At 47.7% G+C, this 17,234-nt stretch overlaps 1 protein-coding gene across 1 annotated transcript; it reads right to left on the bottom strand.

Annotated features, from left to right (window-relative positions):
* Window positions 1-402: 402 nt before the first annotated feature.
* LRTM2 (leucine-rich repeats and transmembrane domains 2) lies at window positions 403-9,424 on the bottom strand. The gene is made up of 4 exons (XM_010009749.1): window positions 9,402-9,424; window positions 7,795-7,956; window positions 3,087-3,677; window positions 403-1,115 (listed from the first exon to the last, which is right to left on the bottom strand). The coding sequence occupies exons 2-4, from the start codon at window positions 7,859-7,861 to the stop codon at window positions 661-663; spliced, it is 1,113 nt and encodes a 370-aa protein (XP_010008051.1). The 5' UTR covers window positions 7,862-7,956; window positions 9,402-9,424; the 3' UTR covers window positions 403-660.
* Window positions 9,425-17,234: the final 7,810 nt, after the last annotated feature.

Raw genomic sequence — 17,234 nt, 5'->3', positions numbered from 1 at the left:
GGCCAGGAGCAAAAAGAGGGACACTGTGCTCCCAGGCAGTGTGTTAGAGTGATACAGGTATCTTTCTGCCTCTAGAAGTGAGAAGGGAAATCTCCCCCTGACTGTTGTCAGACCCTAGGGACCTTCTGTCCTTTCTGATGTGCTCTTGACAGCACTGACTTGTAGGGTGAGCAGCAACTTACTGTCACACAACAGCAGTGACCCTAACAGCAGGGCATGGACACTTTTGGTGTCCTGCTACTCACAGAAGCTTTCACAGAGCTGCTCTCTGTTTGCAGAGAGCTCTTGACAGGATACAGGAAGACTCAGGACCAAAGCTGAGAGGATGCACAGGTTCCCAGAAGGTGCCACAGCAGGCATGTGAGGGAAGGTCTGTGCAGGGTCATGAGGCACAGCAAGCACTCGAGGTCTGACTCTACTTTATTTGTCTGGGAGGGCCCAAGGGTGAAAGGACACAAAATGGGCCTGGGGCAGAAGAACAGAAATTGAGCCAGGTGTCCTGCCCCCCCAGAAGCATGTTGCACTACTTGGGTGAGTGGAGCAATAGCACAGTCTGTCTGTCTGTCTGTCTGTCTGGGAAGATGTATGTTGGGAGGACCCCACTCTTGACTGCTCTCAGGTACCTTTGTTCATTGCTGTCCCTTTCTTCCTAGAAGAGTTTCATGCCACAGAAGAGATTTGTTTCTGCTCTTCATGTTCACCTTCTGTGTCACCCATGAGTGGCTGCCTCTTCTTCAGCTCCCGGTGGTACTTGGCCATAAGGGAGGCATAGATGCAACCATAAGCAGCTGCCACCACCATCATGATGCACACAATGCCGCAAACCACCCCTGCAATGATCACAGTGCCAATAGCCCGGCGCACGCTCACAGGCCTATATCGTTGTTTCTGAGGGCATCCCACGCTGGGCTCCACTTCTGTTTCTGGACCTGATTTAGATTTGGAAGGAGTTGGGCTTCCTTTAGTGCAGGGTGGGCCAGTATTGTCCAGCACTGTAGAGCTGTTCTCATCATCCAGCTGGGAGCAGTAGTTAAACATCTCCATGGGCACCATTCGCATATCCTTTCCTTTCAGCTCCTTGGGCAGGGTACACGCCAGCTGGTCAATTTTCCCACCTGTGCCAACAGAGAGAATAGGAGTAAACCACAGCTTCATCCCCATACTGTGACAGCAGAGCTAGATCCTCAGGCGGGTTAAGTTCCTATGACTCTATTCACATCTGCTAAATATTTGCCCAGCAGAAGTCAGCATTGTGGTTATCAAGTGGGGAACTGCTTTATTATAGCACTGGGACCATAAAATCCAGTCCCTCTTGTGTGAATGCATTCCTGAGTAGAGAGAGTATTCAAGAAAGCCTGCCAGATCCTCAGTGCTTGTCCAAGGTGGAGGGAGGGAGGAATGGCTCTGCTTCCATGCACTGGGCAGAAGGAGCACATGTATTATCCTTTAAAATGATTGTTTTGCCTAACTTGGAGACATTTTACATGGAATAGTTTGGGTTGGAAAGGACCTTAAGATCGCCTATTTCCAACCTTCCCTGCCATGGGCGGGGACACCTTCCACTTGACTAGGTTGCTAAAGGCCCTTTCCAGCCTGAACTTGACACTTCCAGGGATGGGGTATCCACAGCTTCCTTGGGCAACCTGTGCCAGTGCTCCACCACCCTCACAGTAAAAAATTTCTTCCTTATATCTAATCTAAATCTTCCGTTTAAGTTTGAATGTCTTAGCCCTTCACAGCTGGAACAGTTTCAACCATGGCAGGTGGCTGGTATGCCTAGGTTGGATTTGACAGTAAAGCTCATGGTACATGGTATCTGTATAGACATCTTTCAGGCCAAGACATGAAAGCCCTCTGAAACCATCTATTAAATCAGCCTCATACTGTTTAGTGAGTTATGTAAGTGTCAGTAGAACCATTTTAGAAAAGGAGAAATAAAAGCAAAAAGATAGGACCAGGTTGTATCTTCTCCAAATAACAGCAAACACGCAGTCCCATCTTCTAACAACTAATCCATCCCCCTTCTGTGAAAATAATGACAGATGTTGAAACAAATGCTTGAGCAAGTTTGGGCAATTTCTTTATAAGGGACAAAAAAAAAGCAAAATTAACTCCATGTGCTTTCCATTGACTCTGTGATTTGAGAGTCGAGAAACAAAATAAACCAAAGAGGAAAGTGGCACTCATATGCTTGTTTGATTCTGCTCACACAGACGCATATTTCAGACTGCAGTGTAGCCACAGGCGCAGATAATCTCTTTGCAGCATGGCTGTGATCAGCAGAGATGTGACAGCTGACTGTTGCTATCCGCATGACTTGAGACCCTTTCCTACTCATTGGCTCCAGTGACAGAAGGTCAGGCCTTCAATCATCATTCCTGTAAAATGTGCCATCTTTCTTTGAGTTGCAGCTCCTGAAAGCGTGTCATCCCATCAGCATTCATGCTAAGTGATAAGTGCCTTTCCAGCCTTCCATACTTCAAGGAAAAGCTGGAAATACAAACTTCTCAAGAACTGCTTGGTTTGAAATGATTTTATAGCCAGTCTGACTTGGGGCCTGGCTTGTTAATTTGAACTTTAGTTTGGGTTTGCCAATATTAGCTGCAGTATTTTCCCAAGTGGCCCTGCTTCCTATAGACCTTTAGCTGTAAGCAAACCTGATGCTTTACAGCCAAACCTGGCTTTTAGTTCTACCAGCTTAAGAAAGAGAATGGGATGGTTATTTTCAAGCATGAAAAGCATTTCTTCTCTTTAGGCAGAAAGAGTGAGGGGAGCTCATAATCCTAAAATGTTAATGTTATTTGAGGAAAGTTCTTTCCTCTCCCAAGGAAAAAAAAAATCAGAACAGAAACAAAACAAGGAAATAGGAGATCTGGGGCTGCAGAGGACTTCTCAGTGTGGCAGTGGTGCTAAACTGTCTCTTAGCATGGTGGCATGGTCCTCATGCTCTTTGGCTAAGGTCTGACATTCAGGTCAGCCTGACCTCCCCAATGTATCTGCTCATGTTTCTTCCCTGCCTGCCTTTGCCTGCCTTTCCATGGAAGACCAGCACTTCTGCACTTGGCTCCCACTGCATGAGCACCTACCTCGGTAGGAGAACCACTCCATCCAGTGCTTGAAGTCTCGGAGGTTGCAGTCACATTCCCAGGGGTTATCCCCAACTTGGAGTTGCTGCAGGCTGGTTAGCGGTTCGAAGGTCACTCTGTCCAGGCTCTGCAGGCGATTGGACCTGAGAGAGAGGGAGCGGAGAGCAGGCAGGTCGTCAAAGATGCCCGAGGGTATTTGGGCCAGGCCATTGATGGAGAGATCCAGCTGGCGCAGCAGGGCTGTGTGTTGTAGCAGGTCCTTGTCTAAGGCCCGGATGCTGTTGTTCCTCAGCTGGAGCTCCGTGAGGTTCCCCAGGTCACTGAAGATGTTCTGAGGGAGCTGGTCCAAGAAGTTGTTGGATAGATCCAGCCTCTGTAGAGCAGAGAGGTTGGAAAACACTGCTCCTGGCAGGATGCTGAGTTTGTTGTTGAGAAAGAGGAAGGTCCTGGTGTTTGTGGGGATGTCTGAGGGGATGGAGGAGAGGCCCAAGCCACTACAGTCCACTTCCAGGTTGCCACTGTTACACTTGCAGGAGGAAGGACAAGCAAAGAAGGACTCAGCAGCACAAAGTGACAGCCAACAGCCAAGCACTGGTAGGTGAAAAGCAGGGGAGAGAGAATGCATGTATTAGAACAGTGCTTTCCCATCCTCATCAATTACCACCTTGATCACAGCTGTGGCTGTAATACAACCCTCAAAGTGGGACTCTACTTCTTCACAGCTATGTCCCTTTACTTCTGGCCTGGTGTCATGACTTTCCTCTTAGCCTTTTTGTCATGAGCAAGCAAATAAATATCCTTCTAGTCTCACAAGGAAGTTAGAACAGTGCATGCCAGAGGACTTTGCTGCTAAATACTAGAGAACTGGAACCTGTCAGAGGAGAACAGAGCAGAGAGCAGTGGGAGGTTCACCTCTGATAAAGGACAGCTCTTTCCAAACAGCCAGGGAGGGGAAGGGACTCATATATATTTAAGAAGCTGTATTTTTACAAAAATAGATGTGTAAATTAAAAGCTTTTAAGAAAAATGAAAACAAAGCAACTCACATCTCAGTTGTGCTCCTACGGTTTGTATCCTAATCCTTGTGATAAATGAGACTCAGGTGTAAGTTAGCCTCTAAATCAGGGTATCATTTGCTTTCCATATACTCAGTGAGTTGTGTGGGCCTTGTGGCAAGAGACTTTTTTAGGAACTAGATTACATTACAAAAGGATGACCAAGAAAGCTGTTAAAATGTAATGAGGAGACCCTAAACCACTGGACACCTGGTACTTGCCATTGCTCTCAAAACAGTTTCCAAATACCCCCGTATCTGTCTCCTCTGACCAACATTGCCCATAGCAATGGAAATGAGGAAGCAAATTGTAGGATCGTAATTGAAGAAAGGGGTGTTAGGAAAAGGGTTAGCACACCACCCCTTTCTTCTGCACTGTCTCAAAAGTAAGGTCAGATAATGCACAAAACTGCGTTTTTTAGAGCTGTTGTGGATCACCATTCCAGATGTGAGTCCAGATCCTAGGAGAGGCATCAGGGCACTAGTTACCAACCCTCTTTGTGAGCCAGAGGCTTTTAGAACTCTCATTTCTGTAGCAAAGAAGCACCAGCAAGAGGGAAGCAAGCTTTGTGCCTCCTGTCATTGGAGGAGTGGGAGTTATGTTTAAGCAGACTATGTAAAACATTTGCATCCTTCATCTTAATTCCTTTTGTGGAATTGAGATTAATTTCTCAATGTGGGAAGCAAATTCAGCTCCCTTGCTGCTTTTTAAGGTGACAAGTTTGAATATTTGTCCAAAACTGAAGCAGGTTTGTTTGTACGTCATGCCCTGTCCTCTTCCTTTCTCACTTTTCTTCAGAGAAGGCAGTCGCTTGGGGTTGGTAGAGTCTTTTTAGGGGTGAACGGTAGCTAAAGCGGGTGCACTTATTTCTCAACACTCTTTCCTGGGCTGGCAACCAGATTCTTCTGTCCTGTTTTTTTCCAAAGAACCAGCAAGCAGGTGTTTTGTTTCTTAGCCCCAAAGGAATTGTGAAAGGACTGCCATATGAGAGGGAACCGGTGGAGAGCTTCTGGAGAAGCTCTGCCTGGATCAGTTTGCAGTCAGCCATGCTCTTCTTCTCTTCTCTCACACCACTCACTAGAGTTTAGTCTAACCCATAGCCCGTTTTTTAAATCATCTTGGCATCTTTCAGCAATGCAGCCTTTGTACTCAAACCATGTCATCCTGTGTGGGGCATGTTCATGTTCCCAATGGTCCTTGTGAGAATCAGCAGATTTGTGGACTGGTAGCCTAAGGAGAACTACACAGTTTGGATCCTAAGCTATATAACATAGGGCCACAAAGAAGACTGGGAAGCCTGACACGTGACGAAAGGTTGAGAAAGTTTGGTTTGTTCAGCCTAGAGAAGAGAAGGCTCAGGGAAGACCTTATCACCATGTTCCATTATTTAAAGGGTGGCTACAAAGAAGATGGAGACTCCCCTTTTACAAGGAGTCATATGGAAAAGCTGAGGCGTCATGGGCACAAGTTACTCCTGGTGAGATTCCAGTTGGAGGCAAGAGAAAATTTTTTCACAATTGGAACAATCAGCCATTGGAATAATCCCCCCAGGGAAGGGATGGATTCCCCAACTTTGGACACATTTAAGATTTGTCTGGTCAGGGTGCTGAGAAATCTACTCTAGGTCATGCTTTGCTTAGAAAGGTTGGACCAGATGATCCTTAAGGTCCCTTTCAACCTGGTATTCTATGATTCTGTGATGACTTCACTAAAGACCAAGGGGTAAGCGTTGAGAGAGAGCCTCAGCTCTCTTGTATTTCATCCATCTTGCACAAATCCTTTAAGAATTTTTTTGACCTACAGTTGAGATCTCAGATGTACTTCAGCCCAAGCTGTGCCAATTTGTGTGCTCTTTTAATGATAATTGTGGATCCTTATGGTGAAATACAAGAGAAATCTTTACCTTGAGCACCTCTGTGCTTTTTTATCATGCAAAGGTGGGGGTCAACAGCAAAGATTGCCATGAAAGCAGATCACAGTGTGTGGACTGGTGCAGTGCAGGTACTGGCTGGCTGAATGGTATTTAATTCCATTCAGAATACATTGTGCTCTCGTTTAAGGAGAGAATTAAAAGAATGGGAGCTAGAATGGGGAAGGGAGAGAGCCGTGAGTCACTCAAGTGACCCTATCTTTTCCTGGATGCTTAACAAAAGTACAGTATTAATAATAGATTGACAGCTGTGATGATGAGATAATGCTTAGCTGCTTTGTACACCAAGAAAGGCAAGAGCAGACTGTGTGTAATGCTATACAGGTGGCATTCTGTTCAGGGCTTATCTCTGAAAATGCCTACCCGCCACCAGCCCCAACTGGGTGGGTGTGGGGTTCCACCAGTATGGATGCTGGCAGCGGCTGGTAGGAACAAAGTCTCAGGCAGCTGGCTGTGGTTATGTTCAGAATCTGATTTGTGCCAAGTTTCTGCAGCCATGTAGGATGTGCCAAAAATGTCTCGTTGTTGCCCATATATTGCTCTGTGTTTCTGGAAATATTTAACTAAAATCACAGAGAGGAGAAGGTCTGATTTCATTTTCAGTCCCTGCAAGAGGTGTATCCACTAGTATGTGAGTTGAGACCAAGGAATTGATCACAGTAGTTAGAATGAATATCTGTGAGGAAGGGAGGCAGGGAAACAATAGACAGAACTTGACACTGTCTTCCAGCCATACAGAACGATGAGTAGCATGTGTTTTTGTGTTAGGGGAAGATGAAGTTACTTTGTGGGGTGTTTGGTGACTAGTAGATGACAGAAAGCTGATCTAGGTATATCAGATTAAGTCAAGACTCAGTAGCATTCATTATAAATAATTTATACAGCAGTCTAGTCTGTGACAATGGATTACAAAGATGCCTGTATTCTGGAGAAGGAAATAATTTCCCTAGCTTCTTACAGTGGCAGCCCCAGATTTGAGCAGGGGGATAGGAACAAGGGAAACCACAGACCTGTTTGGTGCCAGGGCATGTAATACTGATGGACACTCTCTAAGTGCTCCCTTTCCTCTGCTGTGGTCCACAGATGCTTCTGGGAACTGCAGGTACACTCCTAGAAGCCTCACATCACCATAGCCATCTCTGCTGTGCACTCAGGGATGCTATAGCAGATGCCCCGGTCTACTGGGAAGATGCCCAGGCTGAACTTTTACAGTTTAATGTAAAAGAGATCTTCTTTATTTACTCCTTGATTTTCACTACATGTGGCAGTGCCCAGTAGGAGAATTCTGCATTTGCATCCTGTATTCCCTCCTAAAATCTGTCATAACTTCTGCTGTGAATTGCTGGGAGCCTTGCCCAGCAGCCTATATATATATACATAACCCTACCACAGAAAGGGGTTCTGCAGCTCACAGGATGCCAATCTGAGAAATGTTCGGGATGGATCTTTGTGCAGTGGTATCTGTCTCGCTGTTTCTCACCTGCCAGGCCCACTGGAATTCAGCAATCATCACTCGCTGTCCCACTTTAAGCCCATCTTCAGCTTTAGAGTCTCGCTCTCCCTCCCAGCTAGCCTGGCCTCTAAAGGAATCAGGAATTAGTTCAAACATCTCCATTCTTAGCTGTCCCTCTCCCCTATTCTTAACCCTGATGTGACCTATTTTCTTTCCACTCCCTTGACAAACAGAATCATTGTACTTAGTACCTGAGTAGGCATTACTTACAACAAGCCTCTTGCCACCTCATGAGGAACCTGCTCCTCCACCTGTGGCCAGCAGTTGTAGGCACCATTGTTGTCTTCTCCAGTGTGTCTTCACATCCACCAGCCAGCCTGGCACACAGCCCCAAAGGGAGGAGGAATGACCTTGTATCCTGACTGCCAGGTCCTGGAGGGGCAGAGCAGAACAGAGTGGGTGAGATTCGGTTCTGTGGCCACAAGACACAGGGCTGGGCTGAGTGTTGTCCTTTCTTCTCCCCAGCTAGAGTTTTGCCTTTAAGGCATCGGCTCCATTTTGGAGGAGAGATGGAGGATGTTTCAGGAGGCACAGTGTGACAAAGGCACAATGTTAATTCACTTTGAACCTTGCAGTGCAGAATTAAGGCCTGATTCACCTAAGTGCCAAACAGACAAGCCTGTGTTTCAGCAGCCTACTACGATAGCCACATTAGCCTCATGCTCAAGGTTAACCTGCTGAATTGCTGAGGTGACCCTGCCAGGGCAGCAGACTCTACCTTGCTCCCTCTCGCCTCCATGCAGGCTGGTACGACCTGTGCATCCTCTCCCTGACGCACAGCTCAGGCTCCTTGAGGTCTGGGTACCAGCGGCTGCCAAGCTGCTTCTCCCCTGCCCTGTATTCCCTACCAGCGCTTCCTTTCTGTTTGAAGGTAAAATGGATGTGGTGGCTAGAGCGGGGCTGAGCAGAGCACAGCTTCAGCTTGGGGATTTCACACTGCAGCAACTGCAGGAGCCGAAGAGCAAGCGAGGGAGCCTCAGAGAAGGGAGGACCTGGGGCAGGGGAAACTGAGTAGGAGTCTTGAAAAGAGAGGAACTGCATCTTAATTAGAAGAAGGAAAAATTCTCAGTCTAATTAGAAACCCAAAGACCATAAACTCTCCCCTGACAATAACTGACTGACAACAGGTTCCAACTTCCCTCCCGCTTCCTTTTTGGATACAGGCAAGCAGGAAAAAGGGAAACACCACAGACCCTCCTGTCCTCCTGCTTGCTCTCAGATGTGCCACCCACAGTAACAGCAGCAGCTGGATGGACACATTTCAACCAGGGTACAGAAATAAACCATCCTCCACCCTCTCTGAGGGGCTCTGACAATATCCACAGCCATTATTTTAGCTGGGTGCAGCACTCCCACTGGGACACCCTCCCCACACACGTGCCAGCTGCTTCCCCTCCCCCAGGCTCCCAGGAATGATTTATTTTATATGGGAAAGTAAACCACCAGGAAATATTTAAATTAGCATCTCGATGACAAAGATGAGCAGATTCAGTGCCCAGACTAGTCCATTCTGCAAGGCTATTTAGATAATTTACTCAAATGCCAATGCACCTAATAGATGAATACCTCTCACAGCACCAAAACCACTCGCTGCAACCCCCCACCCTCCAAGCCGAGCTCTAGTCCTTTCCCTGCAGTCCCCACTGAAGGAGAAGCCACAGCAAATAGCTGCCCCCATTCAGTGCTTGCATTCATCCTGGCTGAGAAGGAGACTTTCAACCTCCTCCATATCAATGTCTCCATCCTAAATGCCACCCCTGAAGTCTCCTGTCCCCAGCTCTCAGTAGCGACAAGGATGAAAAGCCACAAGCACTTACCTGGAAGGGCTCTGCCTGCAGCCACTTCCACCTGACTCCCCAGGCACTGCCCAGTTACTGCCTCTTCCTTCCCTCTCCCTCCTTGACTTTCACTCCCGGCAGCAGTCTTTCCGTGTGCTCTATTTAACTCCCTACAGCACAGGAATAAACGGCAGAGTTAAGCTGACAGCCACAGAGCCTTATCTGCCTGCTGGATAGCGGGAGCCGATCAGCTCCAAATCCCATCGCCGAACGATCGAGTCCTTGCTGTCAGCATCAGGGGCTGCCTGCCACGCTCTGCCTTTCCCTCTTCCCCACCTTCACTCCATCTAACTTTGTCAGGGTTATAGATAGCTCTGTTCCTTGCGCTCTTGCCTTTTGGCTCTGTTTTGTAACACCCCATCTGTATCAGCTGGCTCGGCTCCAATCAGGGGGGCTCAGCATTTTTCTTTTAAAAGAAAAAAAACCAGCTTCCTTGGGTGCTTCGTGACACGGCTTCCCTCTGTGGTCTCCCCTCAGCACAGGTCCCTGTTTATGCCAGGGGCTGGTGTCTCCCCAACCCCTCTCGCTGCTCTGCGCAATTCAGCCATGCCATCCCCAGGCAACAGTGGGGGGCTGAAAGCAGGATGGGCATACCCAAGTGTAAGAGTGGGGTCAGGGTTTCTACCCCTAGCTCCTGCTCTGCCAGGGCAAGTCCAGCTCTTGCAGTCATTTCTGGTACCTCACGGGCGCCTCTTTCTCTGAGGCAGCGCCAAGGCTCAAGCACAAAGTGCAGGGTGGGAGGAGCAGCCGTGTATAAATAAGCCCTTTCCCTATGTTTAGAATTTATTACAGTGCATAGTGATTAACACCTGTTCAGGCTTTAATGCTGTCTCCTGTGCTGCAACATGCACAAAGATGGAGATGCCTTGATAAACCCAAGATAATTTTAAAAGCATGTCACATAAACACAGCTCTCCCGCCCCACACAGATAGCAGCCACCCTTTGTGCACTCATACACATGTTTCTAAGACCTGAAAGCAACTACCTTCATGTATGTATGCAGACATAGTCACTTGTCTAGCTTATGTTTACAAATGTGTGCGCAGCTGGGCATGCACATGTACTGGGGGCTCTTCTGTAACCCATGTTTATCAACATCTACATCTTGCACAGAACTGCCTGCTTCTCCGTGCCTAACATGCTCAGATGGCAGCGCGTTAGATTTGGAATAGGTAGAGGTTCCCGGCTGCTGAAGTGCGAGGGGCAATGAGCTTCTGCATTTATGCCTTGAAGTAATATATTTATGGAGAAATTTTAATTCCCAGGATCCAAAAAAACCCTGTTTTTCTCACATATCTGTTGACTACAGGCACATTAGACCCCTAGTAATTACTATTCTGCAGCCAGGAGAGAGCAAGGCGGCAGAGAGGATTTTGGAGAGTTTCTTTTTTAAAGGTTTTTCTCTGACTTGTCTTGAATTCTGACTTAATTAGCTGTTTTATTGTGGCCCATGAGATGCCTTCTGCTCTGCAGAGCACCAGGCCAGCTGTGCTCACTGCCAATGCAGCATTGGGAACCCCATAGTCCTGGGGCAACTAGCATCTGCCTACACCTCAAGGCTCTCCAGAGCACCACCAAATCTGTTTGGCTGCTTTTAGCCTGACAGCCAGGGACTTTTCCAGCAGTGAGGACTCTGCCAGACCTAGTAGTGCCCCTGCAAGCCCCCAGCCCAAGGGGAGAGGCACTGGACTAGCATGGCATTGCCTGCATTTGAGGGCTCAAGGCTGATCAGCATTGCTGCAGCTTTGAATGCTCTGAAGTCGCTCTAAGGGCTCCACAAACCGGGCGTTAGTCTTTCTTCTGGGCTTACTAGATAGTTCCTTCTCCCTGGAGCAACATGTCCCCTGAATGCCCTGTCACATGGGACACAGAGTCCAGAGCTTTGTTCCACGTGCTTAAGTTCCAAGAGTTAAGTCTCTTTCCAGATTCTGGAGAAATGAACAGGGTAGCCTGTGGAGCTGGTGATAGACTTTTCTTCTTGCTGTTTGATATAGGACAGTAAGAGACAACTTCTATAGTTTCAGCTCAAAGCAACAGAATGAAATCATCCATTTCTGGCCCATGGTCTCCAGTGGCCAAAAATACACTGTGCTGAAGTGCCACTTGGACATTTGGCCTGCTGTCAGACTCTAGAGGACTCTCTAATGAGGATTCCCCTAATTAGCTTGAACAGGGAACTTTACTGCTGGGGAGGAGGGAGGGTGGAAGCAGAGGAGATTGTAATGACTCTGCAGCACTTGCCAGGGCATAAAAGCTATAGCAGGCACTATCCCTGTCTTGCGCTTCCCTTCTCTCTGCCCAGGCACCAGTAATGTTTGCAGTGACACTCTAAAGCCTTAGCTTTCATTAGTAGGGTCCCAAGGAGCATGCTGTGAGGGTGGGAGGGGTTTGATTTACTGCATCCACACAATGCTTTAGTAACAATTCCCAATTCTATGGCACCTTCTATCCAAAGCCTTCCACCTACTCTAGAAATGGCTCCTACCATAGTTGTAGGTGGTGTTAGTTTGTATTTAATGACCCCCAGAAGGAAGGTTGTGGTCATAGCCTGTAGTGCCTCTGCTCTAGGTTGGTGGATAAAGCTATCTTATCTTCCAGACAGGGACACTGAGGCTAGAGAGACAGGTGACTGTGTCACTAGGATGAGCCACAGTCAGAAACAGCCCAGCAACCTCTGTCTCTGATTATGTCTCCTAGTACTTTGCATTAACCCTTGGATCATGGCTCACGGATCAGACTCCGTCAACAGCCTGGCTTATGAGCATTGGCAGGGCATGTGGGTGACCTATATTACAAAAGGGTAGGTAGCAAAGACTGCAACAGATGCCAGTGATAAATTATCAGGAAGTACATGCAGACATTCATCCCTCCTGCACACTCTTCTAGATGAATGATGGCAAAGTCCCTTTTCTCTTTCCAATGCTGAATTGCTACAGCCTTTATCAGAAAAGCAGCAGGTTGAGGGAGGTCATGGAGGACACTTAAAGGGTATTATCTTTTCCCCCTCCCCTTTCCTTGCTGTTTTTAGGGTTCCTGTTTTATTACCGTCACCCCATAATAGAGAGAGAGAGAGTGGTACCACAGCATCCTGTGACTAAAGCATGTTGTTCTATGTCTGTTCCTTCATCAGCTCTTTGGGGAGCAAGAGTCACAGAGGGCAGGGAGACACATCAGCCATGAGGTCTGATTACAGCAACTGGAAGGTCATGAAGTAACCTGGCTGATAAGCCCTAGTGGGGAATCGTGCTCCTGACAGTACCCCAAGTGAGCTTATATGGCATGAGATGATACCTGTTCATGGTCCCCCAACAGACCTGTCAGTGGTGCAAATTATTGACCATGAGAGGTCATATCGCCTCAGCGTCAGCTTCTCATTTGTGATCTATTTGACTGCAGAAGCACCCAGAGACAGCAGCCAAGCTCAGCAGAACTGTAGAAACATGCAGCATGTGTCGCTGTCCCAGTGAGCTTCTAAGCTAAATAGCTGGGGGCTTCATTTCCAGCAGTTGCTGATTTATTAACACGTGTGTTCAAGATTCATTAGTGTTGTGCTGTCACATCAGTGCAAAGCACATTTAAAATTCATACTAGAAACTCAGCTGCAGAAGAAATGGTGCCATCTGACTTCTAGTGATCAATCACAGCTAAGCAAAGCACCTCATACAGCAAGCTGTAAAGTAGAAAGTGTGCAAAACCCACTTGGTATTGTAAGGGATTCTGCCACGTTCCTGACTGGGTGTGAATAAAAACCTCACCCTGTTCCCTGGGATGTGAAGAGGTCAAAAAACTTCTGATCATTGGAAGAACAGTGTGTAGGCACCTCTGAAACGCAAATGTGATTGCTGTTAAAAGATGTTTCCTTCCCAAGCCCCTCCAAGAAAGATCTGCTTTATTCCCATTTTATGGAGGGGTAAACTACCACAGAGGTAAAAATGGCTGCTGAGCTTAGCTGGCTGAAATTTCAGCTGCCTAGCTTTTGATACTTCTTCAAGAGCCCGCATCAGTTCTCCACCAAGTGCAGTGGAGTTTTGGCCTGGCTTTCCCAAAGTTTCCTGACAGGCCTGTGGCAAAATCAGGAGAGAAGCCAGGTTTCTTGATTCCTCATCCAGTACCTTAGCCAGGAAACATTATTTGCATCCCAAGCCTCCCTGACCAATACGTGATAATGAGACTGGGAGATGTCAGAGGGGCTGGAAATACCGAGGGCATCAGGCATCATCAAACCCTCTGAGAAAGCAGAGAGCATCCGAATGGGAGCCAGGGTGGGTATCACTGATGGGAAAGACCCAGATTGCTGTGGAGAAGTGAGATTCCTTGGGAAGCTGTGGAAGCAGGTGGGGAGGCTGGGATATCCAGCACGGGAGTGACAGGAAAGTCCCAGTGCAGCGAGAGTGTGGCATATGGAGGAGGCCCAGAGCAGCAGCAGGAGGAGAGCTGAGGGAGCAGTTGACAGGAAGAAATCCAGCCATGTGTGTGCCAGCATCTTCTCTGAGTATTATTGAATGCAACAGACCACGTGCATGTTTCCTCCATGCAAAAGAGAGGCAGCGGAGAAGGGAAGCGGGTGAGGGAGTAGGAGAGGGGCTCAGAGGAGGGACACGTGAGCTGGATACCCAGTTTCCTTCTCTTCTTCTTGTCACAGAGTGATGTTTTTGTTCTTCTCACACTGTTGGCAAAAATTGGTAACCGAGTGAGATGTGGAGGGGGGTTCTACATGAAGGCTGAGATAACATTTTCTGATCCAGCCGGGAACAGTTGGCTGTGGGTGGTGGCTTGTCACCAGCCCTGCCAGTTCTAATCCAGATCCCAGTTTTTCTTTCTGTCAGCTGTGGAGTGAAGAGCCTTCTCTACAACTTTAATTTCCTACAGGGGTTAATCCCATGGTCAGTAGTAGCTCAGGCCTTTAATCCTTGCACTCAGCCTCTCAACAGAAGGACTGTGGCCACTCCTGACCCAGCAGGTCTGAGGGATGAACCCTTCTGCTCCCGGCTCCTCCTTTATATCCCCATGAGCACCTTTCACTGTCATTTAAAATGCTGCTCCCGCCCTCCTGACAAGCCTGCCCCGGGGGTGTGGGTGAGTGGCACAACCCAGGGAGAGGCTTCAGGCAGAGAACGCAGTTTAGTAGGAGAATCCCAATTCTGTGACTCTCATTCCTCTCCCCAGCCCACACACAGGTATTTTCCGCACTTAGTTGCATAGTGCTCTGAATCCCAAAGTAATCTCTTTTGTAAGTGGGTGTTGCTCAAGAAGAAGGGTATGTATGAGCCCACATTTGTGAAGGATTCTCTGAGGGCTCAGAAATTTTGGCATGACACAGTACCTTCCCTGGGTCTCTTACTAGGGGCAAAGGATGCAGCAGATCCGTAAGAGGGAAGGTGCCAGCCTGTCTGAGATACATGGATAGAATAGTAGATGGAGGTGCATCAGTTTAGGAGCAAGATAGGAAAATGTAAGGGGTTTTTATCAATATAGCGCTCAGTTCACAGTTCTGTCCTTAGAGTGCTAGGCCAGACATCTGTCAAACAGCACAGCCAGCCTGCCAAATCAAGAGACTTCTTATGGGGGCCAAGACACTTCGGCCGTAAGCCTTTCTCTTTGTGCTTCCTCGTTCCTAGAATCAGGAGAGCTTCTGCAAGCTTCTGTGCACACAAAATGTCCCACACCTGCCTGTTTGCCTTCATTCATGTCTGCATTAGCCCAAGAACTGACTTCGCCTTTTTTCATACTCTCTATTCTGAAATACAGCAGGACTCCAAGCTCACTAGCATTCCTAGTGCTTGACTCTTGTTGCTTTTGCTTCTGGTGGAGAAGCCAACGTGATGGAGAACTGCTGCCACCTAAGATGCTGAGAGAGAGAGTCCCTTCCCGTCTTCCTCACCCAGCACCTTGGCTGTGCTTCCCTGGCTGCCAGACTCTCAGAATGAGACCATTGGCTGCATGGGTAGTGGCTTGCACTTTAGCGGTTGGAGCAGGAGGAGAGAGAGGAGGTAGAAAACACAGTGGGTCAAAGGAAGAACATCACTACCATCTCACCTCACAAGCCTGTGCCCTGGGCATGTACACAGGGGCAGGGATCATTCATGCACGCACAGCAGGGTGGGAAGAGCACAACATGCTAGCATTAAATCCTCTCTGCTCTTGTTGTAAGGGGATCAGTGACCCAGCACACACTCAGCTCCCAGCAAATCTCCCAAGGAAAGGCTGACTCTCATTGTTCACACAGAATGCATTTGCACCGAACTCTGAAGGAGACCTTTTTCTGCCGTAGTGAGTTGCACAGATCTGCTTGATTGTCACTGTAGTTCTCTTCTGCTTTCCCATCGCCCCTTTCACCTTCCCAGAACATCCAAGAGGGGCATCCCTGCAAAGTCCACACAAACTGCATGGGGTACAGGCTGCTGTCAGAAGCTCCAGGAGTGCCTGAGGATCTCTGGGACATGTTTATACTTTCACAAGCTGGAACATTGCCCATAGCTCAACAAGATGTAGTGACAGCTCTCACAACCCAGCCAAGATCCTTGGATGCATCTGGGTTAGCACACAGATCATAGCCCCATGCTGCAGAGCTTGTGAGGCTGGGGAAGGTCTTCAAATCTGATGTGACTTTAGTTTTCTGGAAGGTTTGCAGCCACAGAAGAGATGGCAACATTCACATCCCATCGAAATCAATGCAAGTGGTATAGGGAGCAGGACCCATCTTCAGCCTCTCTGCCACCAACAGGTACCTTGCAGCAAAATTGCAGCAGCAGCATGCCCTGCTTTGGGGAGCACCAGTAGCAGAGAGCCTCATCAGGAGTGGAAAGATCACCCAAGTTGCCTCTAACATTTCCAGACTCAGTATGTGGTCCTACTTTTTTATTCCATGTGTGACAGCACGGCCAATGGGGAAAGAAGCTTCCCAGTCTCCTTGGAGTGAGGAGGAGTGTGGTAGCAGGGCCTGTCTTTAAAGTAACAGCCTTTGCTTGCAGTCAGTCATGAAGTTCAGTCTTATATGTATCTGCTGTACATTTAAGTCTCAGTCCTTCCTGTGATAGGTGTGGGGTGTTGCAGTGTATAAATCATAGAATCATAGAATGGTTTGGGTTGGAAAGGACCTTAAGATCATCTATTTCCAACCCTTCTGCCATAGGCAGAGACACCTCACACTAGGCTGTGTCACCCAAGGCTGTGTCCACCCTGGCCTTGAACAGTGCCATGGATGGATAATAGGAAGTCTGTTGCTTTCCCATTCATAAAAGAAGAATCAAGAAGATGTCGTTTTCATTTTTAAAACCAAATTACCATATAATAAAATATGCCATTTGGCTTGCAGAGCCAAGCACTTAAATGTGAGTTAATACCTGCACAACCTTAATTCAGCTACTTGCATATACTCATTACAAAGCAGCCATTACTTATCCGAAAGTACTACTTCTTTTTTTCACAGGACCCTGTCCCATACTCGGTGCAAAGGACACACTGATACTCCAGCTAACAATGAGGTAGTTGTAATAAATAAGGCTATTTTTATATGGTTGGCATTAAATATTAAACCACAGTTTTGGCACGTGGCCACAGTCTGTCCATTCCTAATTTTGTGGGTGCCCAAGATGAGACCGTAGGGGCCATTTTGCAGAACTGCTGAGCACTCACAACTGCTTTCCAAAATGCTGGCAGCTTAGGCAGCAAACTGGTATGGTCTCGAGGACTCAATGGCACTGAGAACCAGGAGGGCCCAAGCTCCAGTCACGCACCTGCTGCTCCTTCCCCATGTGGCTAAAGGGGAAGTCTCTTTTCTCTCCAAAATAAGTCTCTTTTCTCTTCAAAAG

The sequence above is a fragment of the Nestor notabilis genome, unplaced genomic scaffold, assembly GCF_000696875.1.
Source record: "Nestor notabilis isolate BGI_N333 unplaced genomic scaffold, ASM69687v1 scaffold1442, whole genome shotgun sequence".
Classification (NCBI taxonomy): Eukaryota; Metazoa; Chordata; class Aves; order Psittaciformes; family Psittacidae; genus Nestor; species Nestor notabilis.
Note: the sequence above shows the minus strand (reverse complement) of the source record. Positions and strands in the feature narration are given on the sequence as shown.